This window comes from Carya illinoinensis, chromosome 8 (genome assembly GCF_018687715.1).
Source record: "Carya illinoinensis cultivar Pawnee chromosome 8, C.illinoinensisPawnee_v1, whole genome shotgun sequence".
Classification (NCBI taxonomy): Eukaryota; Viridiplantae; Streptophyta; class Magnoliopsida; order Fagales; family Juglandaceae; genus Carya; species Carya illinoinensis.
This window is the reverse complement of record NC_056759.1, coordinates 8994216-9019119: the sequence shown is the minus strand read 5'-3', so window position 1 is coordinate 9019119 and position 24904 is coordinate 8994216. Positions and strand designations below refer to the sequence as shown.

General features: G+C 35.1%; 3 protein-coding genes and 1 non-coding gene across 6 annotated transcripts; 2 read left to right on the top strand and 2 right to left on the bottom strand.

Moving 5' to 3' along the window:
- The first annotated feature begins 1616 nt into the window (after nucleotides 1-1616).
- Nucleotides 1617-7447, top strand: LOC122274783 (monosaccharide-sensing protein 2-like). The gene is made up of 6 exons (XM_043083818.1): nucleotides 1617-2226; nucleotides 2550-2667; nucleotides 2908-3468; nucleotides 4695-5647; nucleotides 6451-6638; nucleotides 6791-7447. Exons 2-6 carry the CDS (start codon nucleotides 2589-2591, stop codon nucleotides 7233-7235), a joined length of 2226 nt encoding a protein of 741 aa, XP_042939752.1. The 5' UTR covers nucleotides 1617-2226; nucleotides 2550-2588; the 3' UTR covers nucleotides 7236-7447.
- Nucleotides 7448-10071: 2624 nt separating this feature from the next.
- On the top strand, nucleotides 10072-10143 carry TRNAW-CCA. Its single transcript has one exon. It is a non-coding gene; the product is annotated as a tRNA-Trp (tRNA).
- A 2764-nt stretch (nucleotides 10144-12907) lies between these two features.
- Nucleotides 12908-13903, bottom strand: LOC122274785 (RING-H2 finger protein ATL80-like). The gene has a single exon (XM_043083823.1). The coding sequence runs from the start codon at nucleotides 13708-13710 to the stop codon at nucleotides 13132-13134; it is 579 nt and encodes a 192-aa protein (XP_042939757.1). The 5' UTR covers nucleotides 13711-13903; the 3' UTR covers nucleotides 12908-13131.
- Nucleotides 13904-15548: 1645 nt separating this feature from the next.
- Nucleotides 15549-23414, bottom strand: LOC122274784 (dolichyl-diphosphooligosaccharide--protein glycosyltransferase subunit 1A-like). 3 transcript variants are annotated; one of them, XM_043083819.1, is made up of 10 exons: nucleotides 23221-23413; nucleotides 22174-22218; nucleotides 21244-21878; nucleotides 21008-21155; nucleotides 20751-20927; nucleotides 18638-18706; nucleotides 18410-18499; nucleotides 16761-16919; nucleotides 16400-16624; nucleotides 15549-16084 (listed from the first exon to the last, which is right to left on the bottom strand). In XM_043083819.1, exons 1-10 carry the CDS (start codon nucleotides 23311-23313, stop codon nucleotides 15893-15895), a joined length of 1833 nt encoding a protein of 610 aa, XP_042939753.1. In that variant the 5' UTR covers nucleotides 23314-23413; the 3' UTR covers nucleotides 15549-15892. The 3 variants fall into 3 exon arrangements, with proteins under 3 accessions (XP_042939753.1, XP_042939754.1, XP_042939755.1); XM_043083820.1 differs by lacking the exon at nucleotides 23221-23413 and adding an exon at nucleotides 22864-22938; XM_043083821.1 differs by lacking the exon at nucleotides 15549-16084 and adding an exon at nucleotides 16091-16297 and having other exon boundaries at nucleotides 23221-23414.
- Between the last annotated feature and the right edge of the window lie 1490 nt (nucleotides 23415-24904).

Sequence of the window (24904 nt, the reverse complement as noted above, 5' to 3'; positions counted from 1 at the left end):
TTTTATATAGTAATTAAGAAAATATTTTTTAATAATATTGTGAATTTTATTTTTTTAAAATATTTAAGTGTTAAAAAAAGATATGAAAAAAGTATTCAAAAGTGTAAAACATAAAAAACACTTTTGAAAATTTTTTTCAAATCATTTTTTAACACTTTTGAATATTTTTAAAAAATTAAAAAATTTATAATATTTTTAAATAAGGTTTTTTTAATCCCTACATAAAAAAATTTTAAAAAATGAAGTGGGATAAACGAATAGGATATCATCGATTCTTATCATTTGGGGCACTGTTGGGGCATTGCTGGCTTTTTTTTTTTTTTTAATGATTTAGAAAATTTTATTTAATATTATTTTTTTATATTTATAAAAATATTAAAAAATGATTTTAAAAAAAAAAAAAAAAAGAAATTTACCTATCGGTGGCTCCAGCGGCTCTAGCAACCTCCTAAAAATTATGTTGCTGAGCATTGGACAAAGTGGCTGAAAAGTCGTGGACACAACTAAATATCTTCTGCCCACAGACGCCAGCTATGAATCTATGATGTTCTTCCCCTCCCAGCTCCGAGATAGACCGACTTTTGGTTCCTTCTCGTGGGAAAAAAAAGGTTTTTGCATTTTAACGCAGTTCGAAACTGTACAAATCCTTGAATTTTCTTTTCACGTTGTTGCTTTTTGGCCATAGAATAGACATTGTTGTTTTGTTTGGCAGCCAAAAGATTAGATGAAGGTTTACTGTATATAGGGACGTATTCCGTGGAAGCCATCCTTCTCTATGCGTATATACAATTATTTTTAAAAAAATGATATCTATTAATAAAAAATTACTATATACATTTATTTATGAATACCTCCCGAGGAGAAGGGTCATACAGTGTACTACTAGGGCTGTACATCAATGGGTTCGACGCCGAACCGAGACACCACCGAATCCTTCAATGTCCCTATTAAACCGGCCGAAACCGAGTGTTTGGGGAGGGAGAATCGATCATATCGGTCTCAATTAGTATCGACGCGGTGGTCGGTCTACCGTCGGCATCTTATGTGAAGGAAGAGGAGCTGAGGAAGAAGAATAAATACCAATGCTGTCATCTGCCATGGGTGATGAACGAGTTGCAGACTCGTAGAGAGGAAGAATAGGTGCGGGAAAGAAGAAGAGGGGATGGGGGGTTATGAAATCATTTTGAAACAGCGCCGTTTGGCTTAAAAGCCAAATGGTGCCGTTCTATTATATTTTTTTTAAAACATACATACTCTAAACGACGCCGTTTTATATTCATATATTTGAAAAAAAAAATAAACAGACCGAATCGGTCGGTTCAGTGGTTTCTCAGGGGGCCAAACCTGCGCCGAACCGCCGATGTCGGTTTCTCTTCAATTTGTCTCGCCCGCCGACCGGTTCTTTGCCGGTTCCATACTCCAATTGTTGGTCTGATCGGTTCACGGTTGGTTTGGTCGGTTCCTGTTCAACCCTATGTATTACAAAACTATGTACAGTAACTTTTAATTCAGAAGTAAAAAAAAAAAAAAACTACCATGGCGGTTCTTGATTGCTTGGACCGGTTGGAAGCCTTAAGATTAGTAGGTTTTGCTCGCAGAGTCAGACACAACTGCTGGCGCACACATGTGACAGTGACTCTCTCTCTCTCTCTGGTAGCTGTGTGTGTGTGTATAATTTGTTGACGTATATATGTATTATTATTCAGTCTTGGCTGATATTCTTGAATTTTTTGTTCATAAGTTTTATCGTTATTCCATAAAAAATAATCCTTTCCAGTTCTGAACGTATATTTTAGTAGAGGTTTGAGGGTGTCACCAGAAGTGTTATCGAGAAGCGAGCAGCAAGGCAGCGGGTGGAGTGGATCAAAGAGGAGTGTAGAGGACTTTGAAGGGTTGTTGGCCAGAGCTGCTCAGGCACCCTTCTTCCTGTCTTGATTTGATCTCCTCTGCAAATTGATGTTTAGAAACAGGCTCATATTTGTCCATATACAAAGAGATTCCATTCAAGAAGCCAGTTTGTTCACATCGAAATTTTTTTCTTTTCCCTAGGTACAGGGAAAGATCAAGATTATAGAGGCGCAGAGCCGATCTTTTAACGGTTGCTCCTCCCTCTCTTCCAAATAACCCCTTTTTCTTCTGAGTCCTGGGTACTTTAAAATTCCCTCATTCTGTCAGTCTCTCTTCTCTCTCACATTAGCCGGACCTGTCCCTATGTGATTTGAAGAGGTAAGGATTCCGAAAGATCTGAATTTTCTGGTGTATTGATTTGCTGATGTTGATGGGTGTTCTAATGTGTTCTTAAATAGGTTGTTTGGTGAATGGTTAATATGGATATGGGTATGTGGGTATGCTGGCATTTTTAATTTAATGTGTGGTTGTGAATGTACTCTGCTCGTGGGTTTCGACTTCTGGGACTAGGGAATATGCAAACTCATTGGCTATTTCTTGCACCAAGAGCGGGTTACTGATAATTGTGTTAGATCTGGTTAAGTGGTGGGAATGGTTGGTTGTTTAATTTGTGTAATCTCTGGATTTCCCTTTCCTCGCAGTTTACTTCTAGATTCGGAATTTGATCGATTGGTTCGAAGATGAACGGAGCTGTGCTAGTGGCTATTGCTGCTACAATTGGCAACCTTCTGCAAGGATGGGATAATGCTACAATTGCTGGTAACCCTTCTTTAACTTGTTGGAATCTTTTATTTACGAAAGTTGAATCTGTTTAATGGTCTCCAACCGTGGCATTTTTTTCTCATGCTTTGTTTTTTTTTTTTTTGCCCCCCCACCCCCCCCCCCCCCCCCCCCCCCCAAAAAAAAAAAAATAAATAAATAAAACTTGGCGCTGAATGTTAATCTCAATGCCTAAGTGTTAGAAAGCTAAGTTTTATGTGATGGTATCTTTATCTTCAGGGGCTATTGTTTATATAACGGACGACCTTGACCTGGGAACTACTGTAGAAGGTCTTGTTGTGGCCATGTCGCTTATTGGAGCCACATGTATTACAACATTCTCAGGATCCGTATCAGATTGGGTTGGCCGGCGTCCAATGCTTATAACATCATCAATGTTCTACTTCATAAGTGGTTTGGTAATGTTTTGGTCACCCAATGTCTATGTCCTATGTTTAGCAAGGCTTTTAGATGGATTTGGAATTGGTCTTGCGGTTACTCTTGTCCCGGTGTACATATCTGAGACTGCCCCACCAGAAATAAGGGGATTGTTAAATACACTTCCACAGTTCACTGGTTCGGGGGGCATGTTTTTGGCGTATTGTATGGTTTTTGGGATGTCACTGATGACCTCACCCAGCTGGAGGTTAATGCTTGGAATTCTTTCCATTCCCTCTCTTATATATTTTGCACTAGCAGTGTTTTTCTTGCCTGAATCTCCCCGGTGGCTTGTGAGTAAAGGAAAGATGACTGAGGCAGAAAAGGTTCTCAAGAGATTACGTGGCAGGGAAGACATTTCAGGTTCATTCTTTAATGCAAATTCATTATATGAAATTGGAGGCCTCTTTTCTTATCTCTGTGGATCCATTTGGTTTCCTTGACTCAAATGTTGATTGGTGTGCATTATTATCCCAAATTATATAAATATATATATATATATATATATTACAAGTTCATGGATAATTGATTTTTCGTTTGAAAATGTAAGACATTTCATTTTTGTTTGCTTTGAAGGAGTTTCAAAATATTACTTTCAACATTTATGATGTAAAAATTTGTAAATAAGATTCTCTTTTTTCTAATGGGTCCTTGTTTAGTACAGTTGAATTTTTATGGAGTGATAGTTGCTGTTTGACTACAAGAAACTCTGTTGACTAGTTTTTTTGAGTTTTTGATCGCAGGTAGATGGATAATAATGACTCTATTATATAATTTTGAATCTAAATTTGAAATATGTTTGAATGTGTTGCAAATATTTCAAACTTCTTGTGAGAGAATCTCCTTAAAGTCAAGACACGCAAATATGTCTTATTTTTTAAATCAGTTGGCTTAATGTATTTTGTTTTCCAAAATATGCTTCAGCTTTGTTTGGCAATGCAGTACTAAAAAGTGTTTGGGAACAAAATATAAGGCTTATATATTAATAAATTGTAGTTTCTGGAAATAGATAATGAGTGGGAGCATAGAAACATAATTTGCTAAAGAGTTTTGCTACATACAAGCACAGTCGCGCACTAATCTGTGTACCAATACTGATTTATTTATAGTTAAAATTTAAATTAACACTGTTTTCAATAAAATCTACTTTTTGACCAATCACATCACATTGGTGCACAGATTAGTGCACAATTGTGCTTGCAACTATATTTTTCCTTTGCTAAATAAAAGAAAGTTTAATGCATGCTCTGATCCAAAGAAGCAATCTTAAATGAACTCATGTGCTTGTACCATGTCCAAAGATAATCATTGTTTCAAGCAACATGCCATTGTCGCTTGCGCCATTCTTAATTGAGTAACCTCCTTTCTTTCTCCTTTCATCTTTTTTTTCCCTTGTGACTCAGTAATGTTTATTAATGGTAAAAAAGAAGAAAACAAAAGATTCTTGCTTCTCGTGCATCTTCTGGCAATTAAATATATGAACATAAGAACTTTTACTTCCATGTGGAGGTTTTCTTTGACTAAATCTTGTTTTGATCTTTCTTTGTTCACTCATGTTTTTATCTTGCTAAAGCATTGTTGATCCACAGGAGAGATGGCTTTGCTTGTTGAAGGTCTTGGAATTGGGGGTGAAACATCTATAGAAGAGTACATAATAGGACCTGCAGATGAACTTGATGATGCTCAGGAACCAACTGCTCAGAAAGACACAATTAGATTATATGGAGCTGAAGAAGGTCTCTACTGGGATGCCAAACCTGTTGCTGTCGCTGGACAGAGTTCTCTTGGCCTTGCTTCTCGCCAGGGAAGCATGGTGAACCAAAGCATACCACTCATGGACCCACTTGTGACTCTCTTTGGCAGTGTGCATGAGAAGCTTCCTGAGACAGGAAGTATGCGAAGCATGCTTTTTCCTAATTTTGGCAGCATGTTCAGCACTGCTGAGCCTCATGTTAAAAATGAACAGTGGGATGAAGAGAGCCAGCATAGGGAAGGTGAGGAGTATGCATCAGACGCAGCTGGGGAAGACTCTGATGACAATCTGCATAGTCCATTGATCTCTCGTCAGACAACCAGCATGGAGAAAGACATGGTCCCCCCTCAATCCCATGGCAGTGCTCTGAGCATGAGGCGCCATAGCAGTCTCATGCAAGGGACTGGGGAAGCAGTTAGCAGTACAGGAATTGGTGGTGGCTGGCAGTTGGCATGGAAATGGACTGAGAGAATAGGTGAGGATGGAAAGAAGGAAGGAGGGTTTAAAAGGATTTATATGCACCAGGATGCGGGTCCTGGAACCCGACGTGGGTCCCTTGTTTCACTTACTGGCGAAGATGTTCCAGCAGATGGTGAGTTTATCCAGGCTGCTGCTCTAGTAAGCCAGCCTGCTCTGTATACCAAAGAGCTTATGGAGCAGCATCCAGTTGGACCAGCAATGGTTCATCCATCTGAAACTGCTTCAAAAGGACCAACTTGGGCTGCTCTTCGTCAGCCAGGGGTTAGGCGGGCATTGATGGTTGGAGTTGGAATTCAGATACTTCAGCAGGTAGCAAATGGTTAAATGTCATTGATTTTTGTTCTTATTTGCTCCAGTTTATTTCAAAATGAAAGTGGTGACCTAGTCTGTCAAGTCTTGGATGGTGGCTTTCCAGTTTGTAAACTGGTCTAAGAAGCCCAATTTGGACCAGTCCTCTCTAACCAGTAGTTAAGCATGCATTACTTTGGCTTGGAATTCAGTTGTTTTGCAGGTCTCGGTTGTTCATTGCTGCTGCTTAAGTTTGATTTCTTTAGTACCTACGCTCCTGGTCACTCAAACTAAAATCAGTGACCCAGATGGCACGAGGCCAGCCCATCTATGTGTATTAAAGTTGTTTTCATTTTTTTTTTCCCTCTGAGATCAAATCTTTGTCTTTCATGACCAGCTTTCCTTGTTATCTTTAATTGAAAATGGTGGTTTCCAACTCATGGGATATTGGAAGGAACAGAGGCTTTTAATTAAGTCATTCTTAATCCCTGGGGATAAACCATTGTGTTCCTATACCAGACTCTCTTTTTTGTCAATTTAAAAAACTAAAGAATTATTGTTTGGAAACCATTCTCAAGAAGTGATAGTTCTTTCACGATTATTTGATGTGATAAGTTATGGACTAGATTTCTCGTGGGGTTGTCAGTCCTAACTCATTTTTGTCTTATTGCTCTCATATTTTACAGTTATGGACTAAAGAATTAATTTTGTCATCTTCTACCAGTTTCCCTTGCATGAAAATCTGTTTTTGGTCAATCAAGTTCTTATAATGCTTTGTGTGGTGAAGTTGATAACCAAAATTTTTTTTTTCTCTACACGTTCAGTTTTCTGGAATAAATGGTGTTCTCTACTACACTCCCCAAATTCTGGAAGATGCAGGTGTTGAAGTACTTCTTGCAGACTTAGGGCTCAGTACAGATTCGGCATCGTTCCTTATCAGTGCATTCACAACCTTGTTGATGCTTCCTTGTATAGCTATAGGCATGAGGCTCATGGATACTACTGGTAGAAGGTGATTTTTTCCCCCTGGATTTTACTTTACCACCTGTTCCTCTGTGGGTTGATTAAGTTCGACATCTTTTATCTTACTGTTGTCTGCATCAATGTTATTGTATGTACCTCTCATGAATTATTCTCTGACGATTAGAACTACCCTTATTGCAGGACACTATTACTCACTACAATTCCAGTGTTGATTGTGACTCTCATCATTCTAGTAATTTCCCAGCTTGTGGAAATAAGCACAGTTGTCAATGCAGCATTCTCAACCACTTGTGTTGTGGTCTATTTCTGCTGCTTCGTCATGGCCTATGGCCCAATTCCTAATATTCTGTGCTCGGAGATCTTCCCCACAAGAGTTCGTGGCCTCTGCATTGCAATCTGCGCCCTGGCGTACTGGATTGGAGACATTATAATCACCTACTCATTGCCAACTCTGCTCACTTCAATAGGCCTTGAGGGTATCTTTGGTATTTATGCTGTTGTATGTGTCATCTCATGGATATTCATCTTCTTAAAGGTTCCAGAAACCAAAGGCATGCCACTCGAAGTCATTACTGAGATGTTTGCTGTTGGCGCAAGCCAAGCTGCTGCTGCCAAGAGCGAGTGATCGGATACTTCAGACAGATTTTGCAGTTAGTCGGCAGTCAGGCTTCAGTCACTAAAGATGTCATCCGTTGTCTGTTCTTAAATTTTTTCTTCTTGTGGTTTCATTATGCATGAAAATAGTGTCCGAATTCAAAGAACTTGAAAAAAAGTTTTGGGTTATTGTATGGTAAATTGTTGGAAACTTTTCAATCAAGAGGTTGATATATTTAGCCATCTCCACTGGTCTCAGTTGCTTATCGTTGAAATTAGGATTTTCTACAATTTTCTATTCCAAATACTTTCTATAAGAGAAAAATAAACGCATTTACCCCTGTTTGGATATAGAGATGTTTTTATCTCATCTCATTTCATCTCATCTTAATATCAGGAGGCATCAATTTCCCTTCTTTTAAGGAAAACTGTTGGTCTCTTTCGCTGGTATGCTCATGGCCGCCTCCTCTGATGGATGGCTTGTAGCTCTTGGGTCTGAGTTACTGGGTCTAAACGATAAACCTTCCTGCACACTTCAATGGTTGCTTTGCTCTTCACAACTTTTTCCAATGGATTATTGAAGGAAAAATATAGTTGTAAGTATAATTGTACACTAATCTGTGCATCAATATGATGTGATTGGTCAAAAAATAAATTTTATTGAAAACAGTGTTAATTTAAATTTTAAATATGAATAAATCAGTATTGGTACACAGATTAGTGTGCGACTGTATTTGTATGTAGCAAAATTCTGAATGATCTTCTTTCTTCATACTTGAAAGGCTTTGAACTGAGCGGAATTAACAAAAAAAAAAAGAAAGCACCCCATTATTGGCCCAAAGAGGATGTCATAACTAGAAACTTAGGACATATCTACAACCAGCTTTTAAAATCCAAAAGTAAAAAAAGATTAATCTTAAGGGGAAAAGCAAAGGTGTTAAAGATCAGCATCATACATGTCTTGCCTCTTCTATCAGAAGATCAGCTATAGAGCCAGGACGGTAGTCCCTCAACTTCCTTCTGGTATATACTCTTTATTACACTGATGACCAAAAAACAGTCAAAATACATACACCTATTGTGAAATTAGAGCTACTGTATCTATTCATCAGCAGTGGAAGAAAATAATCAATACCTAATTCTTCAGAGGAACATAACCAAAACCTCTAAATGTCCCTAAACTTTCCGAAGAAGAAGTCCTAATCCCAATTGTATCAAGAATTTCCGAGAATACGCATGCATTATCCATATCTCTGGAACCAACTGTATTTACCAACATTAATAGCACACATGCATTAATCATCTCCCCTGAAAGAACCAACAAGGAATCAAGCAACTAGTCACAACCCACTCAATATTTTCAAACGTAACATTTAATCGTTTTATGAATGAGCTTAAATCTTTCTTCTTCAAAACATTGCTCCTTTGGGCGGTGGTGATGGATTTTAATGGTCTCAGTGTCTATGATTTTCTTACTTTGGTTATAAAAATCCTAGTTACGTGTTACTCATGTATTATGTACACAACCTCTGTATTTGGACTATGCCTGTGTACTTGGACTATACCTATTATCTTTAATAAAAATTACTTATATAAAAAAACATTGCATTCATTAAGGGGGTTGCTAGTATTATAAATTGGATTAGGATCTTTTAAGATTCTCTAGAGTAACTCCATTGTATTTTTCTCAACATCCTTACAGTTCATTAAAAATTTAGATTTTTTCAGCCACTTTTTGAAGAAGCAACATATGAGCTAGGTCTAGTTTGGATAGCAAGATACTCTTATCTCATCCTAATATTCAAACACTATAAATACAAACACTTTTCAATTTTAAATTTTAAATTTTTTCATTTAATCACTATCTACTCATTACAACTTTTTCAGAATTTTAAATAAAACATAAAAAATAATTCAATTTTTTTAAATTCTAAAATAAAAGTAATATTAAAAAAATAAGATTTCAATAAGATTTTAATTTTATAATATTTTTATTTAATTTTTTCTCTCATTTTTTATAACTCTATAAATATGTTAATTTAAATTATTTTACTATTATTTACAAATTATTTTATTATTATTTACATTTTATCTCATCTCTAAGCATTAATTTAATAACAAATGATGGTGAAGTCTGATTTTTGGGGGGGGGGGGGGGGGGGGGGGGGGGGGGGGTGGTGTGAATTCTTTTTGTTTTTAGTTTCCAATGTATAATTAAAGACAGAGAGTGAAAAAAATGTAAGCACGAAAGCAACGGGAAGGAAAGAGTTGATCGTGCCGTGAAAGTTGGTAATAGCCGGCCTTTTACAGCCACGGCAATTCTTCCACTCTTAAGGACCGCCTCATTTCGGTCACTCTAGTCCTTTCCCCCGCAACTCGCCGAACCGGTAACAGTCGTCAGTGCCAAAACTTCCGGTGGGTCTTTGGTCGGCAACGGCCAAGCAAGCCTACCACTAGTTAGCCCAAACTCCGGTTGCTAAATTCGAATGCTTTGAACCCCAAATTTACTGCTTTGTATCCACAATTTGCTGGAAAATAACAAATATTAATTAAATCATAAACATTAAGTAACATTACTATTCAGATACACCATAAGCAAAGGAAAGGAATTAGGATGCTTACCTGGAAAGAAATGGAATGGAATTGAAGTCTCTCAATAAATTTCATAAATACAATGCTCCATATTGAGATTTAGGGTTAGGGTTTCTGAAGATCACCATCGAGAACAAATCTGAATGTCATCCAGAACAGCTTCATTCAACCCCACAGGCCCACACCACGAGTTCTTCGCCGGAAACTGGCAAGGGATTTGGAAATCATCGAAAAAATGCATATATACTAAATATTGGGAGAATACTATCAGCTGTGGATCCGTGGCGCAATGGTAGCGCGTCTGACTCCAGATCAGAAGGTTGCGTGTTCGATTCACGTCGGGTTCAATTTCCACTTTTTATGTATTTTTTTAATTATAATTTAATAAGGCAATAACGCCCTCGTAAGCTCCTAACTATTGCATTTTTTTCCCCTTCTCTTATTGATAATTCGTACCTATAGAATATAAAATTTAAAGAGTTTTATTACATATAAATAAAATTACATACTAATTTACGTATCAATACTGATTTCTTTATACTTAAAATTTTAATTAGTTCTGTTTTCAATAAAATCTATTTTTTGACTAATCACAATAGATTGATGTATATATTAATATATAATTATGCTTGTAATTAGATTTTTTTTAAAATTCAAATAGCTCAAATCAAGTCAAATTTATTTTTCTCATTGGAGTGAGTCCATTTTACACCCCCACCTTTTTTTGCATATTGCAATCCAGTGAATAATAAGAAAAAAAAGATATTTCATATAAGTAAATTTATAAATGGATATAGTTTGAAATTATACGTTAAATTATAAAATTATTTTTATTATGAGGTTATATTAATTTATATATTTATTTTTATAGAAACTTTTTATGGCTATAGCCATTTTCATAAACTGTAATTTGTTGGATTAAATTGTAAGTTGTAGAGTAATTTATTGGGTTTCCTTCTCCCGAACTCCTCCATAGTCCCCATCCGGATTGGGTCTGAGATAATGGAATCAAACCATGTGAATTGGGTGGGATATATATATATATATATATATATATATATATATATATATATATATATATATATATAAAGCCAATTGGCAATGGCATTGTGGGTTTGGTCGGGTTAGGTTAGATTAGGCATGCATGTCTCATAATGAGTGTAAGAGTGGGCACACAAGCTATTCATACGTTCTTACAAATCTTATTATGTATGATGCCTCTTGAGGATTAGATCCACCGTAACAATAAGCAAGTATTCTAATCATAAAAAGATTATATAAAAATTTAAAATTTTACTGATCATTCTTAATAATATTATACTCATGAATGTACTGTATACATACACGTGACGGCCATTTAATTGCCCTATTTATCGTACTTGGGTGGTCCATCCATGTTATTTTTTCACTTTTTTTGACGGTCGAAAGAAAAAAAATTAAAGGCTAATCAATAAATAATAGTTATTATTTAGGTCGAGACAAAGAAAAGAGATTATAATATACATAATATATTGAATGGAGAATCTTATAAAGAGGATGAACGCAAGTATTTATTCAATGATATCTTTAGTGCTTAGTCTTTTAATTAGAATATATAATATTTAATAATATAGAAAAATGTTTTAAAAAATAATTATTATTTAATGAAAAAAGTTTGCTTCTTTATGTACTCGACCAACCCAATTGCTCTAAATGACGGCACTACCCACCCTTTTCATTTGCCATCTTCCAAATTTTCAGATGTAATCGAGATTAAAACCTTTTTTTTCCCCTAATGCATGATGAATTTTTGTATTATTGTTATTTTTAGTTATTGCACTTTGGCGGTTGGCATATTCCGACAAGTTCCGGAACTTTAACCGGAAAGAACTATTGTTTATGGGTTAATCCTTCTGTCATGTAATCCCAAGATCTGAACGAACTTTAATAAATAAAAAACTGATATGAGGAGCCATTCCATGCAGCATGCACTATGGTTTTATACCAAAGTTGTGAAAACATGGCACAGGCAATAGTGGTAATAACTGCCAAAGCTATATAAAAGTAAAGAATAATATATTTATAAGACTCTTTTTAATACTCATTCGGATTGTGTGATGAAATAAGATAAGTTGTGAATAATAATGAGATTATTGAGCCGAGATGAGATGATATAATTTTTAAAAATTATGTATTTGAATTAAGAAATGAGATAAGATGAAATGATTTTATAATAAAAAATAATTTTAAAATAAATATTTGGATGAAATAATATCTTTCCGTAACAGATGACATCTCATCTTTGAAACTAAATGGCTCTTAATGATATCCCTAGCCACACTATTTGTGTGAAAGTTTGTTTTTTAAGTGGAAGACAAAAAATAATAGATATTGAGAAATGATTTAGTTAGAGAACTTATAAATTAATATGATTTGATGTGATATATCATATTATAAAATTATTTTTATTATAAAATAGATGTAATGTAATAAATTAAATAACTTTAATTTGTAACGTTACATTTATAAAATATTTTCGTGACTCTGGCATTTCTCAACTAGAGATTCCTTAGAAGACAAGTGTAAGAATTCTTAACTGAAAGATTTCTTAACTCATTCTTAAATCAATCAGCCAAATTCTTAATTAAATCTCAAATTCTATTGAAAGAATCTCTCTTTTTTATCTGTAATCTCCTCGATTGCATCTTCCACGAATCACGGTCAGAGATTCATGGATTTGGTCAGAGTCTTCGACGTGTAGACCTTTCTTTACGACTCTGTTCATGACTAGACTTGCACGGATTGAGACGTTATTTGACAATAGAGATGACATGATTTTAAATAAAATATTATTATTATTTTAAAATTTTAAAAAATTAAATTAAGATTTAAAAAAATTAAATTTTTATTATATTTTATATAAAGATTTTAAAAAATAATAATAATAAAATAAAAATATTTCTCAATCCAAACGTGATTCCAAAATAATTCATGTGGAAAGAAATTTGTTTCGTAGAGGATTGAAAAATCGAGATGAATGGTTTGATGGGAGATATGGCTCGCATCTCCGTTGCTAGTATCTTACCGGCAATGATTCATCATTTGGAAGTAACAGTAATTTCGGCCATAATCCATTGAATTTAGAAACCTTCATATACCATATTATAATATATCATTACATTAATTACACACACGAATCAAATACAGGGAAATCATGAAATCATTCAAACTTTCTTGATGATTTTTGTTTGCTAGATCTATTCTGATCCTAAAAATAGCAAGTATAATGATATTTGTAAGTATATTTACACTAATCTGAGATCGATAAGAAATTCGAATTGGGGCCCGGGCTAGGCTTAGGGCAAGAACCTATTGGCACCGCCTACTTGCTCATTGTATCTGGCCTCGGCTTGAGGTCCGCCGCACTTCTGACATCTGGCGACCACCAGGATCTGACGGCAGGAGGGGCAGGAGGAGTGGGATCCGAGCCACGTCTCGATGCAGGCCACGTGGAAGGCGTGGCCGCACTGAGGCAGCACGAGGATCTCGTCGCCATGGGTGAATTCGGACAGGCATATGGCGCACTCGGAGGAGGAGAATTTGGCGGCGGACTCAGTAGTGAAGGTGAGCTTCGGGAGGGACTTGAGGATCTTCTTTTTCAGTCCTTTGTTGGCCGAAGAAGCAGTCGCAGGTGGAGGCTGCGGTGCCGTCGAGGATGATGTGGTGGCGGCGGCGTTGATGGCTCCGAAGGTGGAGAGGCGGCGGAGCCAGGCGCAGCGAGCGACGGCGACGAGGCCGAGCACGCAGATGAGGGCGCAGAGGAGGGCCGCGAGGATCACCACGAAGTCCGAATCGACGGTTACCGGTTCGCCCGAATCGGTCGTATTGGTGGTCGGCGAGCTCGCCTCGGCCAGAATTCTGAACGAACGAGTCATGTGGAGAGGCAGAGAGAGAGAGAAACAGTGTGTGTTCGATGGTTCAGTTGAAGTGTGTGTGTTCGTAGTATACGCGTACGCGCGCCGTGTGTGGAGAACGTTTTCGTCCTCGCAAATTATACAACGATTTCAGTGCTTTGAATGCTTTTTATGGCAAAGGAATCTGTTGCTGAGACGGAATAACTGCGGAAAATTCCATCTTTTTATGTCCGTAATTTGGAACCAAGGTTTTAAAACTATATATAAAATCAAATACGAAATAATTTTTATTCTTTAATTAATTATTAAAAATATTTTATAATTTTGGTATATATTTAAAAGAAATTTTCTAACCACAAAGAGATCTTATCAATAAACTCAAATTACATTATTTGATTTATATGTTAGATTGTAAAATTATTTTTATTATAAAGAAAATTTAAAATATTATATGAAATTATGTTAGTTTATTGATGTACTTTCGTGAAATTTTTGTTGTGATTTTATCTTATTTATATTTAAATACTAAACTAGTCAAATGTTATTTTCATCCAAAATCTATAAATTTCAGAGTTTTTACTGGGGCTCCCAGGTCAATGTGGCAATCAACTTTAACATTTTGAAAAAATATTAAGATGAAATGAGATAAAATGAAAAATTTGTAAAAAGTAGTAAAATAATTTGCATTAAGATATTTTATGAAGTTTTGGAAAAGAAAAAAGAAAAACTTAAATAAAAATATTACAAAGTTAAAACATTATTATAAAATTTTCTTAATATTATTTTTGTTGTGATATTTAAAAATTTTTAATTATTTTTTATGTTTTGTTTGAAAGTTTATGAAAATTGTAATAATTAGGTAATGATTAGATAAAAAAGTTAAAAATTTAAAGTTAAAAAATATTTGTATTTGAATGTTAAGATTGGGGTAATGTGTTAGTGAAATCAAAATTACCGACACAAAGTAAGGAGAACAAATAGGCGGCAAGCATGAGTTTTTCTTGAAGATTTGAGTACACGTGGTTGAATTGGAGGAGGTGGAGCATGTTGCCGACCATGGATGTAGGTAGTGGCCTGATGTTGATTCATGTGAGAGATCTAAAAGATAAAGAGAAAGGGAAGGAGTCTAGTTGCAAAGAATAAACATAAAAAGATATTAAAAATAAGAAATAAGTTGTTCTATAAAAAAATGGACAGCTAAGATTATTATTTTAATTTTGTTGGTTTGTTCCAATAGTAATGCTATTACCAAGGATAAAGGACACGTGAGAAAAATGGAGATGGCTATGTTATTTATTTATTTTAATGGAGATGGCTATGTTAATTACTACAAGAGTCATGGAGGTTGAAACACGTGGAAAGCAAGACTTAAAAAAAGTGCATTTGGCGTGTGAGGATAAGATTAAGAAGTTATTAGTAAGTGACTCATGGAACACATGGAGGAGCAAAGTCGTAAGCATCTTGATGTTGTTGAGATGAGACCACGACTTTCCTATCACAAGCATCGCCTGCAATCAAGGATTTATAGTTATGAATATTGTAAGATACAATTCAAGTTGTCTTTTTCTTACTCTAAATTTTCGATTAGAGTTCAAAACGAAATTTTAGATGATTTGAATCTTATATTAACAAGATCTCATAAATAAGGATAGTATGTATATTTCTTACTCGACTTTTTGTAAGGCAAATTTAATGAATTCGTAAGCGTCTAATACTAATAGCTTAATGTGAATTCATATTTGAATTCCAACCCAGACTTAATACATGTCAAACCACATGGGAGTAACCCACCATTGAGCTACCACCCTTGGTGGCTGGTGTTAATGTAGTAATTGCAGTCTTGCATAAGGACAACTATGGATATGAATTCGTCATCAGAGAGTTGAAGTCTCCTTCATAACTATAATACTGCAGCAATAAAACTGGCATGGGTGAGAAAATGCGAACCAACACAAGCACAAGCCTGTAGTTACATGGTTGCGGAGCAGAGACTCGTGGGCCTTGTTAATGTTTGGCATCCAATCAGGCACTTGGCATAAGTGCAAAGCTGAAATCCATGGTTATTACATAAATAGGATAATATAAAAATACATAAAATTGTCTAGTTAAGCTAAAAAAAAAAAAAAAAAACAAGTGAGCACATCAAAATCCCGACCAAAAAGATTTCCCGCGAGGTGGCGGGGCAGATAATAGAACCCATTTGTCATATCTCATCAATAAAATCAAGAAGATCATCGACCTCCTGCCTCAAGGCTGTAATCTTTTGCTGCTGCAAAGCAACCCGATTCTCAATTTCCCGTCCACTCAACTTCTTCTCATAGCTGTCGACCACGGTTGAATGTTTCACCATCAGCTTCTCTTGTAAATCTCTCTCCTTGGCAACCAGTTCCTCGACCTACACAAACGTCCAAAAGTGAGTAACTAATGATAGTAAAACAGACGTGATGTAAAGCAACCAAAAAAGAAAAAGAGTAACGCAGCCTGGTATAACAGGGTTTGTTCCAAAAGTCCAAACGTATAGGACAGTTTTCCAGCTCTCTGTGTGCTAGGGCACTGTAACTTGGAAGTGCCTTTAACTTGTAGCATTCGATGTCTTACAAATTGAACACTGCACCAATATTTTAGGGCAGGAAAATTGTTGCACTAAGTCTCAACTTTGAATTGCATAGAATTGGAAATTTACAAAAAGGGCAGCAAATAAACAGCAAACCTTGGGTAAGATCTGAGCAGCCTGAGGAGAGGATTGCAGAGATAAAAGCAAGGGCTTCAAATCTTTCGAGATATCTTTTAACAAACCATCAACTGCTTTCCGAGATGCTTTACAAGCTTGGACATCTCCTGTCCGGGAAAGATCACGTAATGATGCCTCCAGCTTATCATGTAATGTTAAACATCTGTCGAAGATATTTCGAACTTGCTGAACTCCTGCTTGCACCTGAAGCACAGCACACATTTTATATATAATATTTGATAAGTAGGAATTCTTTCTTAAAAATGTGCAAAAGGTGCCACACACACATACTTTCTGATTGTCAACTAACATTTTACACAGGACTATACCACCTACTAACCTCATCCCACTGCAACTTTGCCAAATAAGATGGAGAAGATTTGGAGATTGACAAATCTGCATGCATGTATATAATGCAGGCAACAAAAAGAAAGAAAAATCCAGAAATCAACATCAATGGCTCCCCGAACATTGAGAGACTGCTGAACTTATAATAGACCTGCAAAATAACCCAAAATAATCGAAGGAAGTGAGCATTCAGAACAATCTGGGAATTATGCAGAAAAAAAATGTCACACATGAATTTTCTTGCTTCTACCTTTCCTTCTTTGGTTCTGTTTTCGTTTTCGCAAATGTCACATATATTTTTATTTTATTTTTATTATTAGTATTATTATTTTTTTTGGAGGGGGGGGGGGGGGGGGGGAGGGTAGGTATTAATGAAAATTACATTTTCAGAGCTAAACAAAAGGAAAGAAGTATATAGATTTTCTATGCATACAGGCCTCCTCTCTCCTTAATCCCTAGCAAAACTAAAACAAGAATAACAAACTATAAAAAAACTATAAGCACATAGATTTTACTTTGCATCATTTGTCCCATTCATTTTCAATGTTAAACATGACAGTATGAGAGCTAAGCGATAAAACACATTTCTGTATAAATTCTTGAGCACCACAAAGAAGATGAACAAATAAAAAAAAATCTCCTTTTATCAAAATAACTCTATAATAAACTAAATATTAATGTTTAAAAATAACCTTTATATGGTCTAAACACCTAAACCTAAGACATAAGTCCTAAAGATATTAGAAAACAAGGAAAAGAAGATAAAACAAAGCAACAGAAATTAGAAAAAAAAATGTTTTAAGAGTCGGGGAGAAGAAAATTTTTCATCCAGAAGGAAGTTTTCCAAGGTATCAAGTGTTCAGGTGAAGTAAAACCATCAAATACTGCACAAAGGAGCACCCCTCTAGCCCATGACCACTCCAAGATCAAGTAAGACAAACGAAGTTCATCAAAAAGTGGGTGGAAACAGTGGTAATACAGCCCCTTTATGGCTACAGAAAAAGTCCTGTTTGAAGCCTAACACGAAGGCAAAACCAATCAGGAACCTTTTTGGTCCGTGAAGAAGTGTCCGTGGTGTTGATTAGGTGGAATACATTCTATCTTTTGTGTGTTTAGTTTTTCTGGAATCAAGTCTTATTTAGTTTATAGGCTTTTATGCATGGCCTTTGGTCAAATCTAATTAGGAGCTTATTAGTCAAAGTAGAAGCTCTAATCCTATCAGGAAAGATTCTAAAATGTATTTATATGTATCACAATTTTACACAAATAATTCAAAGATGACTAATAAGCATCAAGTCTTTTGACTCATAAAAGGAATGAATGCCCAGTGTAAAGCTTTCTTTCTTTTCACACACTATCTTCGGTTTTTATTTTCTTACTTTTATAAATAATAAAAAGCTATGAACTCGGATTTTTGGAGCCTTATATGTCAATAATGAAAATATAAAGTATATTATACACTACTAGATTTCAAATGGCACAGATATAATATTCTAAAAAGGATAAAATGATAACAGTTTCAATGATATCTATAACCTTTTCATATTATTCTAAAACAATTTCATCATCATAGATTTGTGCATACACTTCTGGCATATTGGCATTGTTTCAAATGTTACTTGAAATAGGAGAAAGTAATACCTGGAAATGCTGATTATGCTCCAGCACAACATTGGTCTTCTCCAGCACAATCACTGGTCTACCAACAACATCCAAGTGTGAAAATTTTGTCTGCGATGAATTACGTGCACAAATCGAAGATAAAGAAAAAGAAGAACCCAAATAATTCGAATTAAAAAAAATTTGAACATTTTGAACAATGAATGGAAAAAAAGCTGGCATTTGAACTTAATGACGTAATACTAATACCTCTTGGCCTTGTTTCACAGGAAATGGAGCAGAGACTGAGATATCTGCAGAACCCTCGGGCAAAACAACCTATAGTTCACAAGCACCAAGTCAATGTTAAAGAGATTTTTTTTTTTAACAAACTGACTACAATTCTAGCTCATAAGACTTCTTGGACACACTTGGGGCTTGTTTGGGAACACAAGCCATCTCGTCTCATATCACAATTTCCTTCCCAAACATCACTCAAACACAACACTTTTCAATTTCAAATCTTCAATTTTTGCATCTCATCATTATCTAATCATTACAACTTTCCAAAACTTCCAAACAAAACACAAAAAATCATACAACGTTTTCAAATTTCAAAACAAAAATTATATTAAAAAATTATATCCTAACTTTATAATATTTTTATTCAACTTTTTCTCTCTCTTTTCCCAAAACCCAATAAAATATCTTAGTTCAAACCATTTTACTATTATTCACAAAATTCTCATCTCATCTCATTCTCCAAACATCCCCCTAGACACATTAATAGAAACTCATCCATGAGCAGCTTGAAATAACTGCATGCAACGGTAACATTAAATAGAACACGGAAATGATTTTTTAAAAAAAAAAGGCAATTACACAGAAAGAATGAGGGATGGCATCGGCAGCGCAATTTTTGGCTCAACAAACAAGTTAGGTATGCACGCAGGGAAAGGGGGATAATCCATGCATTCTCTCAGTTTGTCTTTATCCGTTTCTCTCTCTCTCTCTCTCTCTCTCTCTCTCTCTATCTTCATTCCATTTGAACAGTTTTTTTTTTAATTATTATTATGTTTTTATAAGTAAAATATATTTTATTAATTCCAAAATAGGCATAGTCCAAGTACACAAGAAGTATACAAGGGAGTACACCTAGCTAGGAACTAGGGAAAGATACAAGGAAATCATGAAAGCTAAGACCATTAAAATCTATAGCAATGCCCACACAAATAAAGTCCTCAAGAAAAAAACTCTTAAATACTTCCGGAGAGGGCTCCCGATCCTCAATGTTCCAGTAATTCCTTTCCCTCCAAACACACCATAGTAATAAAATGGGAAACATCTTCCACACAGCTGCAATATGAGAGATACCATAACCCATGCTAATCCCATTCTACTGAAAAAATCATACCATAGGGCCGTGGCAAACTCACAATGTTGAAGTCAATGATCCACTATTTCGCTACTCTTTTTATACATACTGCACCAATTAGCAAGGATAAACCCACGTTTCCTTAAGTTGCCTATGGTTAGGATCCTCCCTGAGGATGATGTCCAAACAAAAAAGGCATCCTTGAGGGGTGCCTTACTCCTACAAATTCTCTTCCATGGGAAGTGATTGCTATCCTGAGTAGCAAGGGCCTCATAGTATGAGCATACAGAAAATATCCATTTACTAGAAGGAATTTAAATAATCTCGTTCACCTCTCCATTATCAGTACCAAAGGAGTATATAGCACATTAAAATGTTCAGCAAAAACACCAAACTCCCAATCATGAGCCTCCCTAATGAAGCTGACATTCCACTATTGTGAACATTCTTGGAAAACTAAGGTTTGGTTTGGTTACTAAGATGAGATGAGACGAGACACATCTATCTAATATAATCATTACAACTCAATGTATATGATAAACAATTCAACATTTTCAAATCCTAAAATAAAAATTATATTAAAAAATTATATTCTGACAATATTTTATTCAACTTTCAACTTTTACCTCATCTCATCTCATCTCATTTCATATGTGTAACCAAACGAGGCCAACTTCAACCAACCCTAGGGTCCATGCATGAAAAATCAATGTTCCATTTAGTACATTACAAAACCTCATTTTACTTCATGCTTAGAGGCTAAGCTATTTTACAGTAGAGATATATTCAATTCCCAAGGCATCCTCCCAAGAAACTCCACTAAATCTAGCCTCCACCTTTTTCAATTGCCCATCCTGTACCAGCATTATTTGAGTCCATGCTAGCTTTAGAAGATACTAAATTTTCCAAGCAGGAAGCTGTACTTTCCCCGTTGCTTTTACTAGACCAATAAGAAATAAACGATGGAGGGTCAAAAATCAAATGCCAAATTATTATCATATAACCTACCTTCACAATGAGAGTGTCAATGACCACCTCATTAATGGGAGAACCAAAAGAAATATTAAGGTAACGCTTTCCCTCTGAGTGAAACAAGAAGTCCTGAAGTGGCAAGCCATATCCAATAGTAAAAGCAGTTCTCCAACCACCAAACATTGGATACCTAGGTTCAATTACTAGTTCTGTCTGCAATAAAGAGGTGGTAACTATAGTCAAAATTCACAAAGAAATTCCGAACATCATTCCACATTGATTAAAATATGGACCTTTTTAGGGTCACCCCATAACTTAGATGTTGAAATGTTGCCAATTTCATCCCTGTAATAAATAGAATGAGCCCTTGGAGGCAATTTTGCAACAAGATGCCTAATGGCTGATGCACCTCTTACATGGGGTCTGGCCTGATAATCAAGCCTGCGAGAGAAAATAGCACAAAGTCAAACTTCCACTAACATAGCAATTAGCAGAAAGCATACAAACCTATAAAGAAAATTAAAAAGACCTAGAGAACTCTCCCTTGCTCTGAGCACCTCCATGGACAAGATTGTAATGCTCTGTCACCTGCACATTGCCCCAGTGGGAAATCTCTATCTCCCTTATCAACTGTTGAGCAATTGCAAAGGGTTGATTCGCCTCAAAATGAACAACTATAGACGAGTAAGAGAAGGGCGGAAGATTCTCATAGGGACCATACTTAACCTCAGAACCATGAATCTTAGTATTTTCTATTTTTGAAAAAGATTCAATTCTTGCATCAGGCAGTTTTACAGTGAGCGATTGGACCTTAACTGCATAAGGAGAGAGATAGTGTGCAGTCTCATTAAAAACAACAAGCTGTATATCAGGCTGAGTAATTCTCTCGGGAAATGGTTGCAATGCATGTGCAAAAACAGCCAAGACATCCAAAGTTAAGCTGGCGCCCTTGCCCAACCCCTTGGGTAAAGATACTGAATAGAAAGTCAAGGAAGGATGCATTCCTTTAGGGCGGACAACATCAACAGGGAAGCTGACAGAAGAACTTTTAGCTTTTCCTTTCCCTTCATTATTTGTTGCCGTCAAATATGCTAAGTGTTTTGCTTGGTCATCAGGAAAGGCCAATAAAACCTCGGAAACCAGATCACTTCCTGTATTCTCCACCTGGAAAGCAGGGGCATCAAATTTACAACATCACCAGAATGGGCAAACATAGTTTTTTTTTTTTTATTATTATTATTTTTTTAAAAACAGCTATTTTCTCCTTCATAGTTCCCTGTAATATCTGGATGCCTTCTATTCTTACCAATAGCAATATAAGGAAACATATACGAAAACCTTTAACAAATTACCATACTAGAAGAATAACAGAAAAAATAGAGTAAACTCAATCTTTTGCATACGTAAATTGTATCAAAGAACAATACAACGGAGACATAAAAGGGGACATATATGGCACCTTCAATGTTGAAGTGATTCTCACAGCTTGCGTTGTCAAATCAATCTGCAAGCAAGAAACAAATATGGTCAATAAAAGGTATCAAAGGTTGACAATGGGAAAAAAAACCATAAAGTAAATGAGCTACGATATATGGGTAGCAGTCCTCAGCAAGGAATGAGTATTATGTTATTATGCAGGTCGTCTTTTGCATCTGCCGAGGAAGACAAGCTGTATATGAGGAATTTTTTTTTTTAAAAAAAAACAGACCGCTGGCCAAAATAATACATCAAATTGTGCCTACAGAAACTATGTTCGGGACCTACAGTACCTACTCTTCGAGCAAAAGGACTTGGGACAAAATCATGCAAGTACATCATATTAGATATAATTCTCAGAAAAAAAAAAGAACAAAAAAAAAGAAAAAAAAAAACAAAACAAAAGCATTGGCATCTCATTTGGGTTAAGGTCCCCTACAATTATCCGCCTAATTTTTTTTTTTTTTCATAATTAGGGAGACAGAGACACAACTTATGGACTCTGCAGTATTTAATACTGTTCCATACCGCCCACCGCCAATATTAAATATTACTCACATATTGTTCCTATTTATCTCCTAAATGCAGAAAATATTTGGGACGGATAGTCCATCTCATTAACGAAACTGAAAAGGAACGTTTAAATAACAAGTTTGAGAAGGTGTCACTTGACTGAAGTATTGTGAATCTCGTTCATCGAGGGCCTGTTTAGTTTTCTTTAAAACTAAAATGCCTTCATTAGCAAATTTCTATTCCATCTGAAACAATAATCAATAACGAGAGTCATCATTGCGACAAAAGATTAGAAACGAAACGACTTTTTCAAACAATTCAATGATTGCCATCAAATTATAGTGCCGATCTTGAAATGCCATCACTTTCCGAACAAGGCTAATACATTAGATTGTACATTGCATTGCAATCCTTAATTTCTTATTTCACAATTTAAACTTCCAACAGATCAGTGATCGAGTTCAACCAAGAAATACATCTCTCAAATTGAAGAAAGATCGAGGAGCGTGCGACTTACACGTCGGTCGACATTGGACAGGATCAGATTGGATAAAACTGGAACTGATAGTAGAACGATCATAAACATTAGAAGATCGAACCTAAATCCCATGTTCGTCGTTCGTCTTCCCGTATAGAGCACTTGGTCTCTGGCTTTGGGAGCTACGACTCGCAGTCGTATGGCTAATGCTACTGCTACTAAAAAAGATTTACAATTACCATGGGTTATTTTTTCCTTCTTTTTTTAACCACACGTACAGAGAAAAAAGGATTTTATGAAATTATATAATTAATCATTTGTTTCATTATTATATTTTCATCATTTTCCCTATGATATTATATAATAAAAGAACATTTTTAATTTTCATTTAATCATTTGATAACACATAAGAAGGAATAAAAAAAAAGTAATGATTCAAAAAAATATAATAAAAATTTCACTTTCTACTTAACTTAATTTCAAAATTGCTTTTTAAGTTTATTAGTTCCTGAAACTAGCTAAATTCTTTTTTCTCTCTAAAACTGTTTTTTAAGCCTGGGCATGCTTGGATAATGAGATAATATTATAAATTATGAAAATTATATAAATGGTGGTGAAATAATTTGTGAGTAGTTAAAAGATTTGAGTTAAGATATTTTATTAAATTTTGAGAAAGGATAAAGAAAATGTTGAATAAAATATTACAAAGTTAAAAAATTGTTTGAATATTATTTTTTAATATATTTTTTTAAAATTTGAAAAAGTTATGTATATATATATTTTGTGTGTTTTATTTGAAAGTTTATTGTATAAGATTTTATGCTTGAATAATGATTAGGTAATTGTTATATGAAAAAAAATTAATAAATTGAAATTAAAAAGTATTTTATATTTAAATGATGTTTGAGAAGGAAATTGTGAAAAGTTTTGAGATCATCTTATCTCTGTTATCAAACAAGGCTTAAAATTACCTTTTAGATAAACAGAAACAGGTTTAAATTACTTCAATCAAGAGATTGTCTACCTTGTTCAGTTATTTCAGCCAGGATTAAAGAAAAGATTTTGTTGTTAGAAGAATTCGCCTTTAGATTGAAAAAGGCAACATATTTTATTGTGAAGGAAAATTTAAGGATTCTGTTAAAGAAATTTAAAAATAGAGTGAAGGAAGTGGTTTGACATTTGACATGGAGGCATGGAGTATCATGCACTCTCACGCAGCTCTTTCTGAAACAACAATTTATCCTTGTTTCCCAATACAAGGATGATCTTGTAATATATTAAGAATTATGTATTTATTTCCTTGTCCAAGTATCAACTGACAACGGTCTGCCTTATTAACTAATTGATACTTCTTAGATAAGTGAGGATTATGGGGTGGGGTTCAAGCATACACTGACACATGATTTTATGCTGTTGGAGGTTCTTTAGAAAAAATCCATTCATCATCCTATGACGTGGTATTAGATGATAAGTTTACAAATGAAATATAATAAATAATCTCTAATCATTTAATGTCACATCATAGGATGATGGGAGGATGATGAAAATTAGGATGATGAGTAGCATTACTCGGTTCTTTATATCTTGTGAAAGAAATGAAGGCTGTTGCAGACTTGTGGGCATAGCAGCACTACTAAAAACTCAAGCAAATATGGAGAAAATCAAAGGATTAAACTCTTATGATCCTAAAGGTTAAAAGCTTTACTAATCTGTATCCAACAGT